General features: G+C 61.5%; 4 protein-coding genes across 9 annotated transcripts; 2 read left to right on the top strand and 2 right to left on the bottom strand.

Moving 5' to 3' along the window:
• The first annotated feature begins 1,009 nt into the window (after positions 1-1,009).
• RAX2 (retina and anterior neural fold homeobox 2) lies at positions 1,010-3,897 on the top strand. The gene is made up of 2 exons (XM_014884382.2): positions 1,010-1,249; positions 3,082-3,897. The coding sequence occupies exons 1-2, from the start codon at positions 1,010-1,012 to the stop codon at positions 3,523-3,525; spliced, it is 684 nt and encodes a 227-aa protein (XP_014739868.1). The 3' UTR covers positions 3,526-3,897.
• Positions 3,898-5,791: 1,894 nt separating this feature from the next.
• Positions 5,792-13,776, bottom strand: LOC106857994 (mucosa-associated lymphoid tissue lymphoma translocation protein 1-like). 4 transcript variants are annotated; one of them, XM_088179224.1, is made up of 17 exons: positions 12,804-13,776; positions 11,985-12,126; positions 11,641-11,807; positions 10,806-10,936; positions 10,541-10,694; positions 10,022-10,200; positions 9,825-9,921; positions 9,629-9,676; positions 9,499-9,534; positions 8,946-9,149; positions 8,620-8,800; positions 8,249-8,323; positions 7,682-7,809; positions 7,470-7,616; positions 7,058-7,215; positions 6,831-6,965; positions 5,792-6,734 (listed from the first exon to the last, which is right to left on the bottom strand). In XM_088179224.1, exons 2-17 carry the CDS (start codon positions 12,119-12,121, stop codon positions 6,480-6,482), a joined length of 2,232 nt encoding a protein of 743 aa, XP_088035350.1. In that variant the 5' UTR covers positions 12,122-12,126; positions 12,804-13,776; the 3' UTR covers positions 5,792-6,479. The 4 variants fall into 4 exon arrangements, with proteins under 4 accessions (XP_088035350.1, XP_088035353.1, XP_088035352.1 ...); XM_088179227.1 differs by having other exon boundaries at positions 5,792-6,731; XM_088179226.1 differs by having other exon boundaries at positions 8,620-8,797.
• Positions 13,777-13,930: 154 nt separating this feature from the next.
• Positions 13,931-15,049, bottom strand: MRPL54 (mitochondrial ribosomal protein L54). Of its 2 annotated transcripts, none has more exons than XM_014884328.2 (3): positions 14,925-15,049; positions 14,429-14,585; positions 13,931-14,178 (listed from the first exon to the last, which is right to left on the bottom strand). In XM_014884328.2, the coding sequence occupies exons 1-3, from the start codon at positions 14,998-15,000 to the stop codon at positions 14,046-14,048; spliced, it is 366 nt and encodes a 121-aa protein (XP_014739814.1). In that variant the 5' UTR covers positions 15,001-15,049; the 3' UTR covers positions 13,931-14,045. The 2 variants fall into 2 exon arrangements, with proteins under 2 accessions (XP_014739814.1, XP_088035355.1); XM_088179229.1 differs by having other exon boundaries at positions 14,038-14,178; positions 14,302-14,585.
• Positions 15,050-15,086: 37 nt separating this feature from the next.
• Positions 15,087-21,668, top strand: APBA3 (amyloid beta precursor protein binding family A member 3). Of its 2 annotated transcripts, none has more exons than XM_014884327.2 (10): positions 15,087-16,220; positions 16,690-16,729; positions 17,136-17,281; positions 17,422-17,508; positions 18,028-18,186; positions 18,531-18,710; positions 18,907-19,119; positions 19,653-19,772; positions 20,518-20,658; positions 20,754-21,668. In XM_014884327.2, the coding sequence occupies exons 1-10, from the start codon at positions 15,156-15,158 to the stop codon at positions 20,823-20,825; spliced, it is 2,223 nt and encodes a 740-aa protein (XP_014739813.1). In that variant the 5' UTR covers positions 15,087-15,155; the 3' UTR covers positions 20,826-21,668. The 2 variants fall into 2 exon arrangements, with proteins under 2 accessions (XP_014739813.1, XP_088035349.1); XM_088179223.1 differs by having other exon boundaries at positions 20,502-20,658.
• The last annotated feature ends 167 nt before the right edge of the window (positions 21,669-21,835 follow it).

Here is a 21,835-nt window from a genome sequence, read left to right as displayed (position 1 = left end):
TGTGTCTCACTGGGAGCACCCCTGAGCACCCCTGGTCCCCTGCCCAGGTACAGGCACAGACAGAGGCACTGCGGGCACACTGTGCACACCTCCACTGCACATACAGCACCCCAACACAGACTGTGCCCTGTGTGCACAGCCTGGGCAGCACCCAACACCCACCCCCTGCTCACTGCCCTCTAGGACCCCCATTTTCCCACCTCCTAGCATGAACCCACTCTCCTTTTCCCTCCCCACTTCCACTGAGGCATTAGGTGAGTCTTTGCTGGTGGGTCTGGACAATGCAATGCCTTCCCCTTGCCCCAGGATTATGGTTTTCTGCCCCATTTCCATGTCTGTCGACATCCTCACAGTGGAAAGAGACCCTTAATCCCCTGCAAATTCTGCAGGAAGATTTCAGATGCCGGATAAAAAGCTTAAAGATGAAACGTTGCAAGGGTTGAAAATGCTTATAAGAGTCACCAAAATGGTTATTAGCTGGGGTACAGTGCTGGGTCACTCCCACCCAGCCTGGGGATTGACATTCAGTCCTCCAGCGTTCCAGGGCCAGCCTTCACTGGAAGCTAGAAAGAGGAGCTGGGGAGGAAGGAGGGAATTAACCCAGGCTTGGTCCCCTCCAGGCCAGGGCAAGGAGAGATCACGTTGGCTCTCTGAGATGGCACTTTCATAAAATCCTCCACTTTAGAGGAAATCTGACTTTTAGCACCAGTGGGTTCGTTGGCCCAGTGGCATTGGACAGCAGAGCCAAGTGCATGGCATCCCTTGGATTCTGGGTCAGTCCCAAGGACCCTGGGTCAGTCGCTGGGACTGTGGATCAACCCCCAGGACACCACAGCCCTGGGATCCTCTGCTGTGGCAGAGAGGATTATGCCTTTGCATAACCTGTTCCTAGGGCCACCTTATCTTCCCATCCCTCCATTTACTGTCCATCCATCCCTGGGCCAGGGACACATGCAGGCTCCAAAGCCCCCACACCCTCTAACTCTGCAGTATCCCTGCAGGTGCCACCATGTTCCTGAATAAGTGCGAGGGGGACCTGGGTGAGCTGCGGAAGCCAGGGGACAGCGAGGGGACCCCACCCGCTGCCGAGGAGGAGCAGCCCAAGAAGAAGCACCGGCGGAACCGCACCACCTTCACCACGTACCAGCTGCACGAGCTGGAGCGCGCCTTCGAGAAGTCCCACTACCCGGACGTGTACAGCCGTGAGGAGCTGGCCATGAAGGTCAACCTGCCAGAGGTCCGCGTGCAGGTAGGGAGAGCAGCACCTCAGCACCCTGCATCTGTCCCTGAGCAGTGCCAGAGGCACCCCAAGATGCTGCAGAGCTCTGCTCAGCTCTCAGCTCTAGTGCCAATCCTGCCTCTGTGTCTCAGTTTGCCCATTGCTTGAGACAGGAGTGGCATCTCTGCAGAGCCAGCTGCTTCCAACAAAGCCAGGGAAAAGGTTCAATGGCTGAGCCTTGTTCCTCCATGGGGTCCCAGTTTTACTCACAAGGTCTCAGTGGGGTCCATAGGCCAGAGGCTCCATTAGGGCACAGTGATGGTTTTCTGGTAGTGGCTGTTCCCATCCCTCCTGCTGCTTGCATGAGAAAATGGCCAAAAAACCCACCTTGGCCGATTGCGGCCCCTTCCAGGTCTTTTGGGCTGGGAAAGCACAAGACCCTCATGGATTTGAGGGTTTTAAGCTTGTTGGAGCAGGGCAGATTGGTGGGGCAGTGGGTATGGGGAGGTTTTGTTCCTTAGGCTGCAGCAAAAGGCTCGTGGGGGACAGCAGAGCCTGGGAAGAGCCTGGAGTTCCACCAGTCCTCTCCCCATCATGCCTGGACTGATGGGGTGAGAACAGGGAGGGAGAAAGGGTCAGGGAGCTGAAGCAACAAACCCACTGTGAACCGCAGCAGTAACCCCCAAACAAATGAACTGAATTCCCTAGGCCTCAACCCCAGTCAAGACAATGCAGTCTTTTTTGTGGGAGTCCAAACCATAAAGACACCTCTGCTGAGCTCTCTGAACAACAAAAGATTTCACAGAATCACAGAATCGTCCAGGTTGGAAAAGTGCTCTGAGAGCATAGAGTCCAACTGCTCCCCCAGCACTGCCAAGGCCACCACCAATCCATGTCCCTAAGTGCCACATCCACATGTCTTATAAGTCCCTCCAGGAATGAGGACTCCACCACTGCTCTAGGGAAGAAGTTTCCACTAACTTTCCAACCTAACCCTCCCCTCGCACAGCTGGAGGCAGTTTCCTCCTGTCCTGTTCCTTGCTCCTTGGGAGAAGAGCCCGGCCCCCACCTGGCTCCACTGTCCTGTCAGGGAGTTGTAGAGAGTCAGAAGGTCCTCCCCGAGCCTCCTTTTCTCCAGGCTGGGCTCCCCCAGCTTCCTCAGCTGCTCCTTATACAACTTGTGCTCCAGCCCTTTCCCCAGCTCTGTTCCCTTCTCTGGACGTGCAGTTTGCACCAGTGCGGCCCAGTGTCCACCAGCAGCTGTGACAGTCCATGGAACCCTCCCCTTTCCCACCCAGCCATTCATCTTTCCTCCTCTTTGCCTCCTGCAGCAGACCCTTGTGCCCTGTGCTGCTCTGGAGACACAGGGACCAGCATTTTAATGAGCAGTTCCCATGGGGCCAGACGTCACCGCTGGATTTGGGTTGCCGGTCCCTGTCGTTCCTGCTGGGTTTTGGCGCAACTGTAACTGTTTAACTTATAAAAGCTGTGACCTGGGGGCTGGGAAGGTCGGATAACATTGTCCCATGGACTGCTGGGAGTCTGCAGGGCCAGGGTGCGTGTTCCCATGGAGCAGAAGGGGCTGTGTGCTTACACCTCTCACTTTCCACACCTTGGAGATGTCCTTGGTCTCTGGAGCTTGCGGGACAGGTCTGGCAGAGGTGCTGGGATTGCTGGAGCCCTGTAGGACAGCCCTCGTGGGATGGGGTACCTCATACAAGACATCCTCACCTCGAACACTCCCTGTGGGCACCCCCATGAGATACTGCAGAACGGGGCACCCTGCATGGGACACAGCATGTGGGGTACACTGCAAGGGTCCAGCTGGGTACAGTGAGCTCACCTTGGCTCTCACCTTGCAGGTCTGGTTCCAGAACCGACGAGCCAAGTGGAGAAGACAGGAGAAGATGGAGGCTAGTTCCATGAAGCTCCATGACACCCCCGTGCTCTCCTTCAACCGGCCTCCCATGACCCCCAACGTGGGGCCCATAAGCAACTCCCTCCCACTCGATCCATGGCTGACATCCCCCATCTCCAGCGCCACCACGGTCCACAGCATCCCCGGCTTCATGGGAGCCCCCCAGGCCCTGCAGCCCCCCTATGCTGGGCACTCCTTCCTCAACACCCCCCCGCCGATGGCACAGGGCATGCAGCCCATGGCCTCCGCACCCTACCAGTGCGGCACCCCCTTTGTGGACAAGTACCCGCTGGAGGAGGTGGACCAGAGGAGCTCCAGCATCGCCTCGCTCCGCATGAAAGCCAAGGAGCACATTCAGACCATTGACAAGACCTGGCAGCCCATTTGATGAACGCTCCCCTCCAAGCTCCTGGCCGCCGCTCCTGCCCCTGGTGCTGGCTCGGCCCCGCGGCGGGTGAGGGAGGACAGTGGGTGCCCAGCAGGACCAAAGCTGGCACCGGGCAGGGATGCCAGGCTGCATCTTCCCCACACTGACCCACCACCGACGGTGTCAGGAGAGCGAGTCGGGGTGCTGGCAGGATCCCACGGCTGGGGGGAAGCACTCCAGGAGAGCCCCTTTGCCTCTCTGAGGCACGAAGATCAGCTGAGGACCTGGCTGAGGTTCAGGCATCCCACCGGGCCACCCACCACACCCCAGCTGGACACCTCCTTTCTCTACAACCCTTCCCCTTTCCATTATTATTAACTTTTTTATTTTTAATGCTGCAGATTTAAACAAAACTGAACAGAAAGCTCTAGTTCTGTAGGAAGTACTTGGGGGGATGTTTTAGCTGTGTCGGGGCACGCTGCCAGTCGTGCCGGGAGATACAGCAGCGCCGAGAGCACGGGTGTGTTATCAGTAAAGAGATAAGCTGCACAGCTGCCGCATGCTGGAGTCGGGCGCTGCCGGGGCCTCGGTCGTGCCGTGCCCTCCTTTGCACTTTGTGGCTGCCAAGCCTCTGCCAGAAAGGAGCTTTCCGTGTTGATCATGGGAGCATCATCCCTGCATGCTCTCCCACCCTGCTCCCTCGGCTTGCAGCGTGCAGGGCTGGGCCAGCAGCAGGGCCAGCAGCAGGGCCAGCAGCAGGGCACAAGTGACCTCATCCAGCCCCAGATGGGACTGGCTTGTGCTGCACCGTGGCCTCACGCAGGTCGCCTGCTCGACTGTCCCTTGGGGGCTGTGCCCATTGCCCTCCGCCCCAACACTCCCAGAGGTGCCAGTGGCAGAGGGCTGGTGGGAGGATGGGGAGCAGGGGGAGCCCCGAGGCCTCTGGTCACGGCTGGTGAGAGGAGGGAGCCAGCTGTGAGCCCTGGGGTCACCACACCTGGGTTGTTGGGACACACCAAGACCTGGCTTACCCCTTGCCAGTGTTTACTGCCAGGTGGTGGTGACAAGGTGCCGTGTCCTTGGGGATCCCCAGAGTAGCTGTGCAGCTCTGGGGGACCCCATCTGTCCCCCTGCTGGAGCTTGGGGCACAGCCAGTGCCACCAGCACCCTGACCCATGGCAAAGGCCAGCATGGCCCCAGCACACGACTGAGTCCACAGTGGCTTTGAGGTGCTTAAGCACAGCTGGGATAGCAAGACAGGGGGGCTTATCCCTGGATGAGCGGATGCCCCGGGTTCCTGGAATGTCCTGAGGTGTCCTAGGTTCCTGGGGTGCCCCAGTCCCTGGAGAAGCCAGACAAGGGACAACCCTGTCCCCACCAAAACGTTTCCCCAGAAAATCTTCTCACTTCTGACCTGACACCAGCCTCCAGCCGGGACTGAGCTGGGGCAGCCCCATCCCCACCGCGGCCCCCCGGCCCAGACCCCGCTCAGCGCCAACGCCCCCGCCTGCAGCCCCCACCCCCAGCCCGGGGTCTCACCCCGACCCAAACCCCCCGGGGACGGCCTCTGACGTCTCCAGAGCCCCGGGGTCGGGCGGGTCTGGCCGGGATGCCAGCGGGCCAGGCGAGGCACTGACCCCGGCGAGACCCTTCTTCTTGTGCCCCGTCCCCCGGCTGCTGCTGTTCGTCTGTTTCGTTAGCGGCAATTAAACCTTTAACAACCCATTAAACGCATAATCGATGCTCCCCGGCTCCCCAGCCCAGCTAATGGGGTGAAGCGCCCCGGCCGAGGCGAGCAGATAATGAAGCAACGGCTGCGGAAGTAATGGGGTTTGATCCGGGGGACGGGACGCGCTCAATGGGGGCTGCGCTTTTCACATGACATAATTACCGAGGCTGGCGCCAGCCCGGGGCACCCCTCGGCCTCCCGAGCGCCAACAAAGGCCGGCTGGCGCTGGGAGCGGCAGCGCCGCACCCCCGGCTCGTTTGATCGGAGCCTAATTGGGGCGAGGGTGCTCCCCCAGCCCGGCCCCGCAACCGCCGCCCGAGAGCGCCGAGGGGCCCCGGCATGAGGATGCGTCCCCCCGGGTCCTTGGGTGGGGGTTGTGAGAATTATGGAAATTATGAGCTGTATTCCATGGGGTGGCACAGGGAATGTCGGAGTACCCTCGCTTGGTGCCCTCCTTCCCTTCCGTGGGTGTCCCCGGTGCTGCGCTGCACCTCCTGCAGGAACCGACGAGATTTCTGACCCCAAAAATACCATTTAAACGCAGGGAGGGCGCAGAAGTGCGGAGCCGCCTGTCCGGACCATTTTATTGGCACTTTCCTCGGTGGATACCCACTGGAGCCCAGCATGTGGGGGTTTATGGGGGAGAAATCCAAGCAAAAAGGCATTTTTATCTCCCTTAGATCCCAATCCTGTCCGGAAATCGCTCACTGCCCAGATGGAGCCGGTTCCTGGGGTTGTATTGTGAGGAATAGGTGCTACTGGGAGGGCTTGGGGCACCAGGGGCTGCTCCCACACCCTCGTGGCCGAACAGAAGCCCTCCCGCTCCACCCCCTGTAATCTCCTCCCGCGGGATTTTCCCCCTAAGCTGCTTATTTCTCTCTATTTCTCCCAGGCCTGAACGAACCTAGCCCTGCCCTGGCACGTCGTCTCGAGCCCTCTGAGCCCTGGTCCCTGGGCACTGTGCCCCTAGTGCTGCCCGCTGGTGGCCTGGCACATGGGGCTGGCGCTGCCCAAGGATGTGGGGGTGGCATTGCCATGCCAGGGACATGCAGTTGGGGCCCACAGTCCCAGTCGTGCTGTGCTGTGAGACCTGCACCCTTTGGCACAGGCCGGGATGGAGCCCTGCCTCTGTGCATGTCACTTCCACCCCCTCCATCCCCTGGCCTCCAGCAGGACAGACGGACGGACGGACAGACGGACAGACGGGAGGGAGGTGGTGGGGGGGGGGTTGTGCCTCACTGTCCGTCTATAGGGTGTGGGAGCTGGGGCACTCAGGGCTCAGGTTCTCCTCAGGGGTGTTGACCCATGAGCTCTCCACCACCCCCCAGCTCCCGGGGGGAGAGGAAAAGAGGGGGCTGTGGGGTGGTGAGGGGGAGGCCGCGCACTGCAGGTTGAGCTTGGCGATGAGCGGCCGCCCCACGTTCACCCGCTGCCGTTCCTCCACAAAGTCATCCATGCCCTGGTAGCGGTACTGCAGGTACACGGTGAAGGCCAGCTCCTGCTGCAGGGACAGCAACACCATGGGCTCCTGTCCTGGCATGGCCATGGTCACACTGTGCCCCCAGCACCGCCAGCCCCTGACCACCATGGCTCTTACCCGCAGCTTCTGCAAGCCACAGATCCGGCTGTAGAGGCAGCAGGAGGGGCAGCCGAGGCTCCAGACGGGCGCCAATGGACTGCCCAACTCCTCTGGGCTCTCCTTGTTGGTGCATTTGAGGTCCACATCCAGCTCCTGCCATGGATAGCATCCACATGAAAACCACCACAGCTTCACCCCCTGTTCCCCAGCATTGCCCTGGTAGGGGCTTCAGCAGCTGCTCCCACCTCGGGAATATCAGTGAGTCGGGCCTCACACTTGGTGATGTCCTTGGGGGCAGCCACCACACGCGTGTAGATGATCATAATGTTGGAGAACTCGGCTGCGAAGCCCAGCTGCACGGTGACACCGCAGTCGAAGTGGAGGTGCCGGCTCTCTGGCAGGACTGGGGAGGGGACAGGGAGCACAGGGTTGGGGCCTGCAGGGGCTCAGGGCTGCAGCTGGATCCACAGGCGAGGTGGCCGCTGGGTCACCCCAGAGCAAGGGTGGCAACACGGTGCTGTCTCCAGGCCGGTGGCTCTGTGCCACCAGTTTCTCCTCCAGGTGGGAGGAACCCAGCAGATGTTGTTTGCAATCTCTCTGGTCCTGAGGCTGTCCCCCCTCTAGATGCCAGCTTGGGACAGGGTGGCCATGACTCACCATGAGCCTTGGCCCACTGCAGGTTCCTGGCAGAGGACTCATCCTGGCCCGGAGGGCGGATGGGGTCTGTCAGAGCCCGTCTCTCTGAGAGGTTGCTGCGAAGCTCCAGTGCCTGCCGTCCCCGCGTGATCTCCAGAGTGCCCATGTCTGCAGGGGCACAGGGGGTTGGCAGGGGCCACCATGGTGGTCCTTGTTCCCCACTGCTCACTCACCTTCAGCCACCTTGTCCAGCAGCACTGTGATCTTCTCATCCTCCAGCAGCCAGCGCTTGAGGAAGGTGACGAAGATGCCATTGGAGAGCTCACCTTGGCTCAGCTCATAGGCTTCAGCATCTGCACACCTGCGGGGACAGAGCAGTGGCTGGATCTGGCATGGGACCTGGCACTCACTGAGAATTGGCCTCCAACAGGATGACAGCTCTAAGGAAGCCAGAGCTGGGTGTCCAGCACTCTTCCTGTTCCCACCACAGCATCTGGCCACCGTACTGGGGACAAGTGAGAGCAGGGCTGGATCCTGGATGCTTAAAGCATCACCAACCCAAACTCCCATGCTCTGGAGGAGTCTTGGAGCTTCATGCCAGCAGGTGCTGCCTAAAGCCAAGCAGTGCCATGGGCACCTCCCTGCCCTGTGAGGGACTAAGGGCTGCTGCTTGCCCACCCCCTCCAGCATCAAGGGTGGAGGGATGCAGGTGTGGGGATCTGAGCCCCTGCCCTGCCCTGAGCTAGGCAGGGAGACTCAGCCCCACTGCCTGTGCCAGGGGATGGTGGGAGGGGACCCACGTGGCATAGCCAAAGACGATGTTGGCTGTGACCTCCAGCGCCCCAACCTGCGGAATGATGTCATCATTGAGGTTTCTGCAAGAGAAGAGAAGCTGGGCAGAGTGAGAACCTGTCCTCCCCCAAAACCCACCCCAAAGCACACCAGACCTTGAGGGCTGCTATGTCCCCCTCTGCCCACCCATTACAGCGTTTGCTAGCTCACAGGGGCAGTGAAGTCTTGGGGAATTTAGACAATGGGTTTAGATGGGATCCTGGGGGTGCCACACTTCCCTCCCCCAGGAGCCACCACCCCCAGCCACCACCCACGGGTCCCTGTGCTGGCTCTCCCTGACTGGCAGCTTGTCCCCAGGTTGGTGTCAGGGCCGTGTCACCTCTTGCGGCACATGTCAAGCAGGAAGATGTTGAGGCCGGTGCGGCGCTGCTGCATCTCCCGCAGCACCCGCTGCACGCACAGGCAGTGCTCTGAAGTGTAGGCGCTGGGCGCATCAATGGGCACCATGAAGCTGTTGCCAAAATTTTCATAGCCGTGCCCAGCATAGTAGAGTAAACCTGCTGGGGAAACAGAGGGCAGGTGACACGGTGGTATCCCCTGACCTGCCAGCACCTGCCTCTTGCCTGGCTGCACCCCAAGACTCCACCAGCATAAAACCACGCAGCTGCCCCTGGGCTGGAGCCACCCTGGCGGGTGTTGTCGCACCGTAGACACCCTTGTCAAGGAGGAGGAGGAACTCATCGACAGCCATCTGCATCTCGGCCTTGCGCAGGTCCAGCAGTGACACCACCTTGAAGTCGAGCTGGCGGAGGAGGGCACTGAGGGCGTGAACATCCACGATGGGCGCCTGCAGCTGCTTGTGGTGCAGGTAGTGCATGTTGCCAATTAGCAGTGCCACTTTGTCCGTGGCTGCAAGGACGGGAGAGGGACGGGTTGTTACAGAGAGGGACACACCTGCTCTCCATGTTGCCCACAGAGGTGACACCCAACTCTGGCCAGCATCACTGTCCCTGGATACCAAGGTACCCTGTGGCATCCCTGTCTTGCTGATCCCTCAGGTTATGGGTAAGGGTTAGGGTTGGAGTTTTGGGTTGAGGGTTAAGGTGCTCTCCTAATTCAGGTTGGGGCTGGGCTGCCCTTCCAGTATGCTGCACCCAAAGCATTCCTGGCCAAGTAAAGCCTTATGGGGTGACAATGATGACACTGGCAACAATCGGAGCCCCCCAGGGCCACCAGCCCCTTCTGGGCAGGCTCTTACCGTACAGCTGTCCAGGGCTGCCATGCTCTAGAGAGCCTGAGAAGAGAGAAATGCCGTGCCATGGCTCTCCAGTACCAGGGGAGCACAGCAGGCAGAGCAGCACAGACCTGTCCACTGTGCCCCCACCTACCTCCATCCCCCTCCTGCCAGGAGCCTCCAGAGGTGAAGAGCCGTGGGCCTGTGGCAGAGGGGATATCAGGGACACTGTGCATGGCATTCCCCTCCCAGCATGGGCTGCAGTCCCCCCAAAACTGTGGAGCAGCCATGAGGGTTTACTGGGAGCAGAGCAGGTGAGGGAGTCACAGAGGTTTGTCTGGGGCCCTCACCGATCTCTACATCCACCTCCTGGCTCCACACCTCGTGGAAGAGGTTGAACACACGGCAGGAGTAGCTGCCCCGCTCAGCTGTTGTCACCAGCTTCACCTGCCAGCAGGACAGAGCAGGAAGCTGGGGCACTGTGCCAGACCATGCTGCACTGTGCCACACTGTGGCATGCTGTACCATGCCAGAGGTCCCTGCATACCTGGAGCTGGGGTGCCTGTGCCCCTTCCACGGGGCGCCGGTTCCTGAACCACTGGTACTGGGGTGGGGGGTTGCCAATGGCTCTGCACTCCAGCACCAGCGTGTCCCCCTCGGCCAGGCGGCACGGCCGTGGCTGCCGCAGGATCTGCAGCCCTGCCATAGTCGGGCAGTAGCCACTGGCTGGGGAAGGGACAGGGTGGCAAATTAGGCACCCAGCCATGGCAGCACTCTGCAGAGATGCTCCAGGCCCCAGGTTCTTCACCCACAGGCCCTGGCACCCATGGATGGCATGAGGCAGCAGGCATAAGGAGGACATAGGGCATGTGGCTCCTCTGTGGGTGCCATCACCCCAGCAAGCCCAGAGACCTTCACAGCTGAGCCAGGGTGTTACATGGCAAATGACACCACTCAGGACCCATCCCTGTCCTGATGGGGCAAGAGGTGCCCTGCAGGAGATGTCCCAATCAGGCAACTAGTTCCCCATAGCTGCCAGCCCAGGGACAGAGATCTTGAGATCCACCTGAGCTGGGGCTGCTGCTCTTCTCCACCTGGACATGAGCCCATCTGGAGAAGGTGAAGGTGGCCCCACAGTTCACCCGGCAGATGTACCACTTAGGCTGGCCTGCCGGGCTGGCTGTGTCGATCACGAGCTCTGGGGATGTGGCTCCAGGCATCTACAAGACAGAAGGAAGCCAAGGAGTAATGGGCTCCCTCTTACCCGTGCGGGTCCCTCCCCATGAACAGGGTGCAGGGGCCCTGCTCAGTGTGGCACAGTGGGACCTCACCTCCTGCCTCCCACAGAACCACTGGTATGTGAGCCCTGGTGGGCCAGATGCGCAGCAGGTCAGGGACACCTGTGTCCCCTCCACCACCACCTGTGACTCTGGCTGTACCGTGATGCGAATCACATCCTGGACTGCAGGAGAGGGGAGACCTGGGCTGGCTGAGTCCCCTGTCCCGCACTACCCCATACCATCTAGTCCCATCCCCACCCACAACACATTCTTGTCTCCCAGCCCATCCTATCACACCCCACACCTCTGTCCTGTCCCAACCATCTCATCCTACATTGTCTCATTGGCATATTCAGTGCTATCCCATCTATGCATCTCATCTTGTTTCAGTCTATCCCATCTCCCTCTCCTCTCCTCTCCTCTCCTCTCCTCTCCTCTCCTCTCCTCTCCTCTCCTCTCCTCTCCTCTCCTCTCCTCTCCTCTCCTCTCCTCTCCTCTCCTCTCCTCTCCTCTCCTCTCCTCTCCTCTCCTCTCCTCTCCTCTCCTCTCCTCTCCTCTCCTCTCCTCTCCTCTCCTCTCCTCTCCTCTCCTCTCCTGCCCTTTCCCATCCCATCCCATCCCATCCCATCCCATCCCATCCCATCCCATCCCATCCCATCCCATCCCATCCCATCCCATCCCATCCCATCCCATCCCATCCCATCCCATCCCATCCCATCCCATCCCATCCCATCCCATCCCATCCCATCCTGTTGCATCCATCCCACCCCATCCTGCCTGCCCAGGACCTCTCTACCAGAGCAAGACGCCCAGCAGGAATTGCTGTTCTTTGCTGAGCCCCTGTCCCCCGGTGCTCCCCTGCAGCCCCCGTTCCCGCTGTCCGTACCGGCGGAGCTGAGCACCCGGCAGGCCTGTTCGTGCCCCATGCGCTCCAGGCAGCCCAGCAGGTACCTGAGGGTGCAGTCGCGCTCGGCCAGGAGCTGCAGCAGGCACTGTGTGGGGCTGCCGCGGGGCTCCAGCACCTTCAGAGAGCACATCTCCAGCTCCTCCGCGCTGCAAGCGCCCGCAGCCGTCAGAGCCACAGCCCCGTCCTGCCGGGGCCTCGGCGGGGCCCCAGCCCGGGCGGGGGAACTGAGCCATGCACCCCTCGCCCAGCCCGCGGCACAGCCGAGCCCACGTGCGTTTTGTAACCCGGTGGGAACGGTCCCCGGCAAGGCTCCCCAGCCCTACCTGCACTTGAAGCGTTTCTCGGCCCCAGCCAGCTCGGCCAGCTTGCGCCAGCCCCGGCCCGCATTATCCAGTAGCTCACACAGCCGGGCCACCACTTCCTCGCCCAGCGAGCCGATGGGCATGCTCCAGTCCGCCATCCCTCCTGGGGACACCGAGGGGACGAGCTGTCAGGGGGTGACGGGGTGACACACACCTGTGCCCCGCCGGACCCTCTGGGCACAGAATGACTCAGAGGGGAGAACAATGAGATCCCTGGTGTCAGGACAGGACCTGACTGGGCTGCACTGCTGGATCTGGCCACCAGCAGCCAGCCAGGAATGACATACTCTCCCATTCTGGGAGCTGGGTAGCACGGGGAACCCTGCTCATACTCACAACCTTGGGCAAGGAGCCATGGTACATTAGCCCAGCCCCATGAAAGAGACCTTCATGGAATGGGGAGTCCATAGAACAAGAAAGAGGGGATGGCCCTCATCACCTTCTCTGTCCTGTAAGGTGACACAGAGAATGGGGCCCCAGTACCCTTCTCCTTCTGGCAGAGGCCCCAGCGGGGCAACAATAGCCCTCTTGCTATCTGTATGGTGGCTCTGGAGCCATTGTGGGGGCCCTACAGGGGGGTCAACATAGGGTACGTGGGGATCTTGGGACTGGGACTCAGCTCAGCTTGCCGTGAATCCTGGGAAAGGTTTCAGTGGGACATGAACCACCTGGACAGGGCCAGCTCCCTCCTCCTCCCCTCAGGTCCCTTCCCAACAATCCACCCCAGAAGGGCCCTTGTCCCTAGGACTGAGCTGCCCAGAATAGCTGGGTGACACTCACCCAAGCAGGAGGCTCCAAGACAGAGGACAGGGCCCCAGGTGCTCCGTCGGCTCACCTGCTGCTGGATTTGGGATCTCGACACGCTGGGGGTGGCGAGGGGAGGGTGAACTGCAGGCCTGGCAAGGATGGGCACTCACCACGGGGTATGGCCGAGCTCCATCAGCTCCGAGGATGTGCACTGAGCCCCACTCAGAGGAAATGAGGGTTCAGCCCAAAATCTCCCCCAGGCCCTTGTGCCGCAGCACAGCACTTCTGCTTCCCTCCCTCTTCCTTCCTGTTGCGCAGTGCGTGGGCGCAGAGCTGCCACCCCGGCCACAGCCCCGGGGCAGCTGGGCACAGCCTGGCCCTGTCACCCTGTCACAGGGCACACAGCCCCAGGGCCACCACCAGGCCAGGCAGAGGCTACACTATCCCTTCCTCACTGCAGAAACCCCACAGGCACCTCTTTTCCCCTAAGCCAAATTCAAGCCCAGAAGGAGCTGCAGGGCAGCACGTCCAGGGTGAAGGTGAACTGAGCTGACAGAGGCACCTCTCAGCCAGGTGTGCCCAAAACACTGGCAGAACTGAGGCCAGGAGAAGCTGCTGGGTAGGGCTTCGCCCAAGGAGAAGCAGAGATAGGTCAGTGAGGCCCCATTGCTGTGGGGAAGATCCTGCCTTCATCATCCAACGCAGCCAAGCCCCGGCATCCCAGCACCACTGCTCCTGCTGCTGGAGGAGGAAAGGAGAGCATGGTGTCAGGTGGCTCTGCAAAGGGCCACCATGTCCCCTCCCTCACCTTGCCTGCTGCCCCACACAGCACTGCCAAAGCCTGACCCCCATCCTTCCAGCCCCAGGGAGCACAGGCTGCTAAGGCCTCAAGATCTACCAGGCAGGGTCACAGTGACATGGGTGGGTCACTCCCCACCCTACATCTCCATGGAGCCCTCAGCCCCAGCTGCTGTGGTACAGCCGGTGATGGAGCAGAGAGCAGGACCTGTGTGCAGTGTGGGCTCTCTCTGTGACCCAGAACCCGAGCCTAACAAACACACTGAGACCTTGTGGCCTGTGTTGCCTCAGCCCTTGGCATGGAGGGGACCTGAACCAAATTTGCACAGGATCTGGGTTTGTCACAGCCTTTATAACAGATATAAGCCTCACCATTTATTATTTATTTATTATTTACAGCAAGAAGAGACCAAAAGCCAGGGCAGGTCCCAGTGCCACCTGTGCTGGCACACGGAGAAGCCCCAAGCTCAGCAGCACCTACAGCTTCTTGCCCTTCTTCAACCTGTTGCGCTGCCATGTGTTGTATTTCCGCAGGCGCCTCCAATACTCGAGTGTGTCGGGGTCGAGCTCCTCCAGCTTCTTGGGGGGCCCGAGGTGGATCTTAAAGAGCCTGGGGGTGAATGCAGAGAATGTGAGGCTGCGGGAAGGACAAAGGGACAAGCACCGGATGGAGCAATGGACATGAGTGACCAGAACATGCAGATCCTTCACCCCACATCCACACTGCACCCACTCCTGGCTCCTGGCAGTGGAGAAGGTGTCTGGGTTGCATAGGAGTAGTCTGTCTCCTCTCAGAACACTTCCTTGTCCCTGGAATGGCAGCTCTGTTGGTACACAGAGGGGAGTGGGGCAGCACGCACCAGTCGGGATACTCGGAGTCGGGCTTCAGGGCCACCTCCGGACCCTCCTTGAAGTAGTTGACCCCCATGGCGTGAGTGGCGAGCATGGTGGGGTCCGTGCACACCTCCGGCCCCTTCAACGCCTCCTTCGGCACCCCCTTGCCTTTGGACTTGGCGGCTGTGGGGGAAAGGGCAGCGTGAGGGCAGGGGGTGTGCCGAGGGACAAGGACGCAGACAGGGGAAGGGATGGGGACTCGAGAGCAGGGGCATCGCGGGGGGGAACAGGCACAGGTGTGAGCGTGAGGAGCACGAAGAATGGAGCTGGGGCGGCAGCACCACCGGGGAGGGCGCGGGGCTGGGGACCGAGACACGGGGTCGGAGCGCGGGCAGGGCAGGGCCGGTACCAGGGGCGAGAAGCACGGCACCGGGGCACGGAGGGACGGAGCGACCCACGGGGAGACACACGGGGCCGAGACCGAGGAGCGCGGGCCAGGGCCGCTGATCGTGCGAGCCTCACCGGGTTTCTTGGCGTAGGCGCGGGACGGGGCGCGGAGCACAGCTCCCACCGCCCGCAGCAGCCCCCCGGCGGCCATGGGCGCGGGGCACGGCGGGACCGGGACCAGGGCGGGGCCGCGGCCGCGCCTGCGCGGGGCGAGCGGAAACGACGTGGGGTCCGTCCCGTCCCGTCCGGAGGCGCCGGTAGTGCCTGAGTCCTCCCGGGCCGGGCTCCGCTCGGGCCGCCGGCCCCATGGAGAGCGGCACCGCCATGGACTTCCAGGGAGCCACGCTCCCCGCCCCCGGCGGCGGCAGCAGCGATGAGGCCGCGGAGCCGCGGGCCATGGACACGGAGGACGGGCCGGACGCCCCTGGGCGCTGTATGGGGGTCGGGCGGTCGGAGGAGCTCTCCCGTACCGCCCCGAAGCCCGGCAGCGGCTCTGGGCTAGAGGCGTCGGGGCCCGCCGCAGCCCCGGAGCTCGCGGGAGGCGCGGGCGGACGGACCGAGCTGTGCCGGGGCTCGGGAAGAGCGATGGAAGCGGAGGCGGTGCCCGAGGTGCCTCAGGGCTCTGCCCGCTGGGAGCCCAGCGCCAGGAGCGCCCCTCGGGGCACGGGGCGGCCCCGGACCCCCAGCAGCGCCGACCCCGCGGGCATGGAGCTGGACGAGACCCCCGAGCCCCGCGCCCGCCCGGGCAGCACCGAGTGGAGCGAGGATGTGGAGGACGAACCCTCGGAGATCCAGGGGCTGCTGACTCAGCTCGAGACCCTCGACCCCAAACTCCGCGACCACTCGTCCGCCCCAGAGCAGGGCTCGCCATCCCCCTCGGGCGCTGGTGCCCGGCGGGGCCGTGGGCAGTGCCCGGGCAGGTGCCGGCCGTGCCCGCTGCACGTGGCCACGGGCCGGGGCCTGGCGATGCGTCCCTGCTGCCCTCAGCACTCCGCCTGCGAGCGGCCCTGCCACGGGCTGCTCTTGGCCGAGGCTGACCGGGAGGACTTGCTGAGCCTCCTGTGCTACGAGGGGGGGCTGCCCAAGAGTGATGCTGAGACCCCCTTGGCCCGCTCCGATGTCCTGGCTGGGACCAACCTGGAGATGCTGCAGGCTGAGGAGGAACCAGCCAATGTGGAGAAGCCTGAAGGGCTGGGGAGGCCAGAGAGGTCGCAGGAAGAACCTTCTGGCAGCTGGTGTTATGGAGAGGGGCTTTGTGAGGACGAATCTGCCTGCGAGGGTGCTCAGGAAGGGTCCCCGGAGTTGGCGTGGGCAGTCCTGCCTTCCGCTCTGGCCCCCGGGACAGAGCAACCATCTCACAGCGCTGTGACCGTGAGTGCACTGTGCCTTGGGCTGAGATGGGGCAGCAGGAGCCAGGACATGCACCTTGGCTCTGATCCGTCCTGGGGTCTGGGATGGGGACAAAGGAGAGCCAGGGACGACTTTCCTCAGGTCTTACAGGGCTTCATGCTGTGAGATTGCCCGGACAAGACTCTTTGGCCCTGAATGCATGCTTGCATGGCTGCCTGATTGATGTGTGCCCTAGGGCAGAGACCGGTGGGTCCAAACAGCCCCTCTGGTCCTGGGATCCTGTGTCATCCTCTCCTCCAACCCCAGGACCCTGCGCTAGCACCCCCACAGGCCTAGGACCCTGCTCCTCCCTGTCCAACCCTGGGACCCTGTGCTGTTTCCCTCATCCCCAGGGACGCTCTGCTCTTGCTGTCCCACTGCTCCAGGGCCAGGCAGGCTCAATCCCTGAGGTCCCAGCCATGGCCTCACTTGCTCTCTCATTGCTTTGCAGAACAGGGAATCCCCATCATCCTGCCCAACCTTCAAAGAGGGTGAGTTGTTCCTGTGCTTGCACAGCAAGAGCTGTCAGGAGTTCTGACCCACCTCCTCTGACCCTGAATGGGGGTGGTCTGGGGTCCCAGTCGGGGAGGGAACAGCCAGCTCTTCACCCATCCATAGTGGGCGCACCAGGCTCCGTATGGCTTGTTTGAGCCTTTGTTGAGGAAATGGAGGTGCATCAGGGATCAGGGAGGGAGTATACTTGGGGAAAAGGGATGCCATGTGTTCCCACGGGAAGAAGGAAGCAGCCCTGGACCCCCAATGATGCCAAGTGCCCATGTACCAAGCACTGAGCTGCTTCATCATCTGTAGGAATGCAGCCAACAGGCAGCAGGAGTTGGCACCCCCAGTTTCAGAGGTGGGGGAGCAGCCTCTGCTCAGTCCCTCCCAACACCTCAGTTCCAGGCCCTTGTGACCCAGAGGACTTGCTGGATGGTGTGATTTTTGGGGCCAAGTACCTGGGCTCCACACAGCTGGCCTCAGAGAGGAACCCCCCAACCAGTGTCCGCATGGCGCAGGCCCAGGAGGCGGTGGACAGGATCAAGGTGCAGGAGGGATGGGGGGCATGGCTGCCCTGAGCCTTGCTCCCTTGTGGATGTGGGGCAGCGCTCAGGATCTGCCTGAGGGCACCTGGTTGTGGGGCTGGGTTCCAGCAGCGTCCTGTGACCTCTCCATCATTCTGCAGGCACCTGAGGGGGAGTCCCAGCCCATGACAGAAGTGGATCTGTTTGTCTCCACACAGAGGATCAAGGTGCTCACTGCTGACACTCAGGTGAGCAGGGACGGCAGTAACCATGTGGCTCTGTGGCTGCTTCAACATTCCTGTTTGGTCTCAGGATCTCAGCTTTTCTCCCACACCAGCAGGGTCTTGCTCAGTGATGGCCTATGGATGAGGACACACGTCTGGGAGGAGACGTGTCACTTCATAGCCCTCCTGTGTCATGTCCTTGCCCTTCTGTGTGGTTGCACAAGGCTTCCCATGCGACCTATACCCTGTGGAGCTGCTGGGATCCCAGACCGAGCTCTGGGGAACCCAGGCTTGAAATCTGGGGAGCTGTATGCCTCAGGATTAATTTCTGCATTATAGCAACAGGGAAGACAGCTCTTCCCAACACCAGGAACACAAATGAGTCCTTGATGAAGGATCTGTTCGTACCTTTTGGCAGACATGGTTTCTGCCCAGCACCATGGCCAAACCCTTCCTGCTTGCAGTGCCAGCAGGCTCGCAGCTGCCCACATTGTCTGACAGCCCTGAGAGGGCTGAACTCTCTGCCTGTGTTCCCCTTGCCAGGAGGCTATGATGGATCACTCCCTCCAGACCATCTCCTACATTGCCGACATCGGCTCCCTTGTGGTGCTCATGGCACGCCGGAAGCTGCCGCGGCGCTCGGAGGCAGCGGAGGAGAAGCGGCTCTACAAGATGATCTGCCACGTCTTCCACTCGGCTGATGTGAGGCAGCACATGGACCCCAGGGGTGGGCAGGTGGCCCTGGGGACCTGAATCCCATCCCCCTGTGATAACTGGGTGTTCCGTGCTGGGGCTGAAGCAGAGACTGCTCTCTCCCCACAAGGGAGAGGGCAGGAGCCCAGCCTGAGCATCTCTGTGACATGCAGAGGCCCAGCGAGCAAAATGGAGGAGAGGGTTGGCTCCATACAGAGGCCCATTCAGGCAGGGAAGGAGCCAGGACACCCTGGAGCTCCCAAGGACGATTCCTGTCCTGGGCACTGCAGGGCACTGGAGCTGTTGGCTGCAGCCCTGAGCCATAGGCAGGAACAGCCCCTCTTGTTCTCCAGGCCCAGGTCATCGCCCAGGCCATTGGGCAGGCATTTGGCGTGGCTTACCAGCGCTTCCTGGAGGCCAACAGCATTGACCCGAGCGAGCTGAGCCCACGCCAGTACAGCCGTGCCCTGGAGGACCAAGAGCAGTACAATGCAGAGCTGACTCACTTCTCCCAGCAGGAGAACTGCAAGGATGTAAGAGCTGCTCCGGGGGGTGGGGACAGTGTAGGGAACCCACTGGCACCTCTGTGCCTCCCTGTGCAGTTGAGGTGCTCTCTATAAAAGCAGACCCCACCCCATCCCAGCCAGCTGTGAGCACAGCTGTGGGCTGGGACATGTGCTCCACGACTCTGGTGGAGGTTACGACCCTATCCCACCTGTTCGCCCCCAGGTGTGCATCCGGAAGCAGAAGGGGGAGATCCTGGGCATCGCCATTGTGGAGTCGGGCTGGGGCTCCATCCTGCCCACCGTGGTCATCGCCAACCTGATGCACGGGGGCCCCGCAGAGCGGTCGGGCGAGCTGAGCATTGGGGACCGCCTCATGTCAGTCAACGGGACCAGCCTGGTGGGGCTGCCCCTGGGCACCTGCCAGGGCATCATCCGGGTGAGCCAGGGCAGGGTGACCTCCTGCCTCACCCCAGGAGGGAGATGAGGACTGGCCTGAATGATCTGGGAGTGTCTGTGACACCGGGATTCCCTTAGGGCCCCCACCTTTGGAGGCAGGTGTGCAGAAGTCATACCTGCCCTGCAGGCTGTGACAGTTCCTGCTCAGAGTGCTTGGAGGAAGGCAGGGACAGAGCTGGGGACTGTACTTGCTGTGGCTCTGCCTGAAAACGAGGGTGGAGGAGGAGACAAGCACCTGTCGTGAAGGGAACTGGTTGCATCATCTACCTCTCAGTAGGATGGGAAGGAGCTGAAAGCAAGGACAGCATAGCCTCAGGGGCAGGGGTGTCTTGGGCTGGTTTCTAAGTTCTTGTCCCTGGATTTGTATTTGCAGTATCCCTTTGTGTGCCTGAGTTGCTTCATTGAAAACAGGTTGCTAATCCTCAGCCCTCACGTGAGCAACGTGGTTGCATTGCCCCTCAGCCAGTCTGAATAGCTTTCCAAAATCTCACCAAGCCCCATCCCACCTTCCAGGAGCTGAAGCACCAGACCGAGGTGACACTGAACATTGTGCACTGTCCCCCTGTCACCACGGCTGTCATCCGACGCCCCGACTCCAAGTACCAGCTGGGCTTCTGTGTTGAGAACGGTGTGGTGAGTGCTTGTGGGATTGGAGCTGGGCCAGGGTCTACCTGAGGGACAGGCAGAGCTGGCTGTGTCCAGGAACCAGCGCCCAGCTCCCACACTCCATGTGCTTGCCTGGGGCAAGGGCTCTGCTGTGCACAGCAAAAAGCTCCTCACAGCCTTTTTGCAGCACTGATGGTTGTAGCCCTTTACCTGGTGCTCTGTAGCTGTTTGCTTTCAGGGCAGAGGCTTCTTCCTGACTTTCTGGGCATGACCCCAGTGGCAGTTGTTGCTGTATCCTGTGCCCAAGCCACTCCCTGCCCCGGGCTTTCCTGTGGCTGTTGAGAAGGCAAAGAGGGGCATTCCTGAGTTCAGTGGGAGCTGGGTAGGTGGGTGGCATGGCCACCTCACACACCAGCTGGTGCTCCCCCCTTGGACTGGAGATGTGGGTCTCTCCTGATGCCCCAAGGAGAAGCTCAGTGTCTGCAGCCCAGGCCTGAGGGGAGGAGGAGGGTTCAGTGAGTGGGGCACTACAGCCTTGTCAGCCGGGGGACAAAATCCCCCGGGGCTGCCCTGGCCCCAGCTCAGCACATCAGTCTGGTGGAAGCAATTCACAGGGAGGTCCCTGCCCTCACTGCATGCCCAGGCGCTGGAGGAGGCTGCCCAGGCAAGAGCTCTGGCCGGGACCCTACAGGGCTGTGAGGGTTTGGAGCAGTGATGACACAGGGCTGGGCTGTGGGCACAGCCCTGCTCTCACAGCACTCCCTGGTCCCAGATCTGCAGCCTGATGCGTGGGGGCATCGCAGAGCGGGGTGGCATCCGCGTGGGGCACCGCATCATCGAGATCAACGGGCAGAGCGTGGTGGCCACGCCACACGACAAGATCATCCAGATCCTCACCGAGGCGGTCAGCGAGGTGAGCCGGGCCCCCATGGAGCCGCTGGGCTCAGAGCTGTGCACCAGCACCCTCCAGCCCCGGCTGGAGTTTCTAACCTGTGCCTCTCTGCCTAGGTGCACATCAAGACCATGCCAGCCTCCACGTACCGTCTGCTGACAGGGCAGGAGCAGCCCCTCTTCCTCTGAACCACCGTGCCTGGGGCAGACAGGAGCGAGCCCAGGGCCGCAGGAGCAGGACTGACTCTGCCTTTTTCCCCAGCCCTGCATCAGAGCCCTCAGCAGGACCTAAGTCTGCACCTCTTTTGTTTTACTCAGGACACACTGGGGGCTGATACCAGCCTGAGTAGCATCAAGGCCTGTGGTGCCATCCATGCTTTGGGCACCTCTCCCCCTCCAATTACCTCTCCCCACCTCCCAGTGCCTGAACAGTGCCTGTCCTGCACACGGCCCCTTGCCTTGGCCTTGTGCTAGTGGGAGGAGAGGGGGCCCTATGTGAAAGTTCCCCCCATCCAGTCACTGACTATTGTAATTTTACACTCACCAACGGTGCCTTTTCCCGAGGTGGGGATGGTGCTGGAAGCACAGCTCAACTCCAGAGCTCAGCCAGCACAGCCCCAGAGCAGCACTGACCCTGCACACCCATGTGTAAGTGTACGCTGTACCCCTGAGGGATACTCAGCAGCTCCCAGACTCGGCCTTGGAGGCAGAAGTACTCTTGGTACCTCCTTCTGTGGCTTGGCCAGAGGCCTGTTGGGGTGCAAACTCTCCGTTAGACACATTGCAGCAAGCTGGGAACCTGCCTCAGCTTTTTCCTGGTGCTGCCTTGAATCTCTGCATGCACAGCCTGGCCCAGAGCCACAGCTCTTGCAGCAGCAAAAGGGAACATGGCATTGCCCAGCTCCACATCCCATGGGCTTGGGGCTGTGAGCCTTTTTGTGAGCAGCTCTCTGGGCCCCCAGGGCTGCAGCAGTGCTGACCTGGCTGTACCTGTGTGCTTGGTTGCTCTAAAAATAAAAATTTTGGGAAATATGGGAGGCTGCATTTGAGGAGCTGCAGGGAGACTGCAGTAGAGGAGGCTCTGCTCTGGGGGGCACATCCCAGGCCTGCAGTGGTGCCAGGCCCCAATTCCCCCTGCAGTGCTTTATCATATGTAGGGCCACTGGCCAGGGAGGTACCTGGCCATTGTATGCAAGGCC

Source organism: Sturnus vulgaris, chromosome 26, assembly GCF_052056855.1.
Source record: "Sturnus vulgaris isolate bStuVul1 chromosome 26, bStuVul1.hap1, whole genome shotgun sequence".
NCBI classification, from domain to species: Eukaryota; Metazoa; Chordata; class Aves; order Passeriformes; family Sturnidae; genus Sturnus; species Sturnus vulgaris.
Note: the sequence above shows the minus strand (reverse complement) of the source record. Positions and strands in the feature narration are given on the sequence as shown.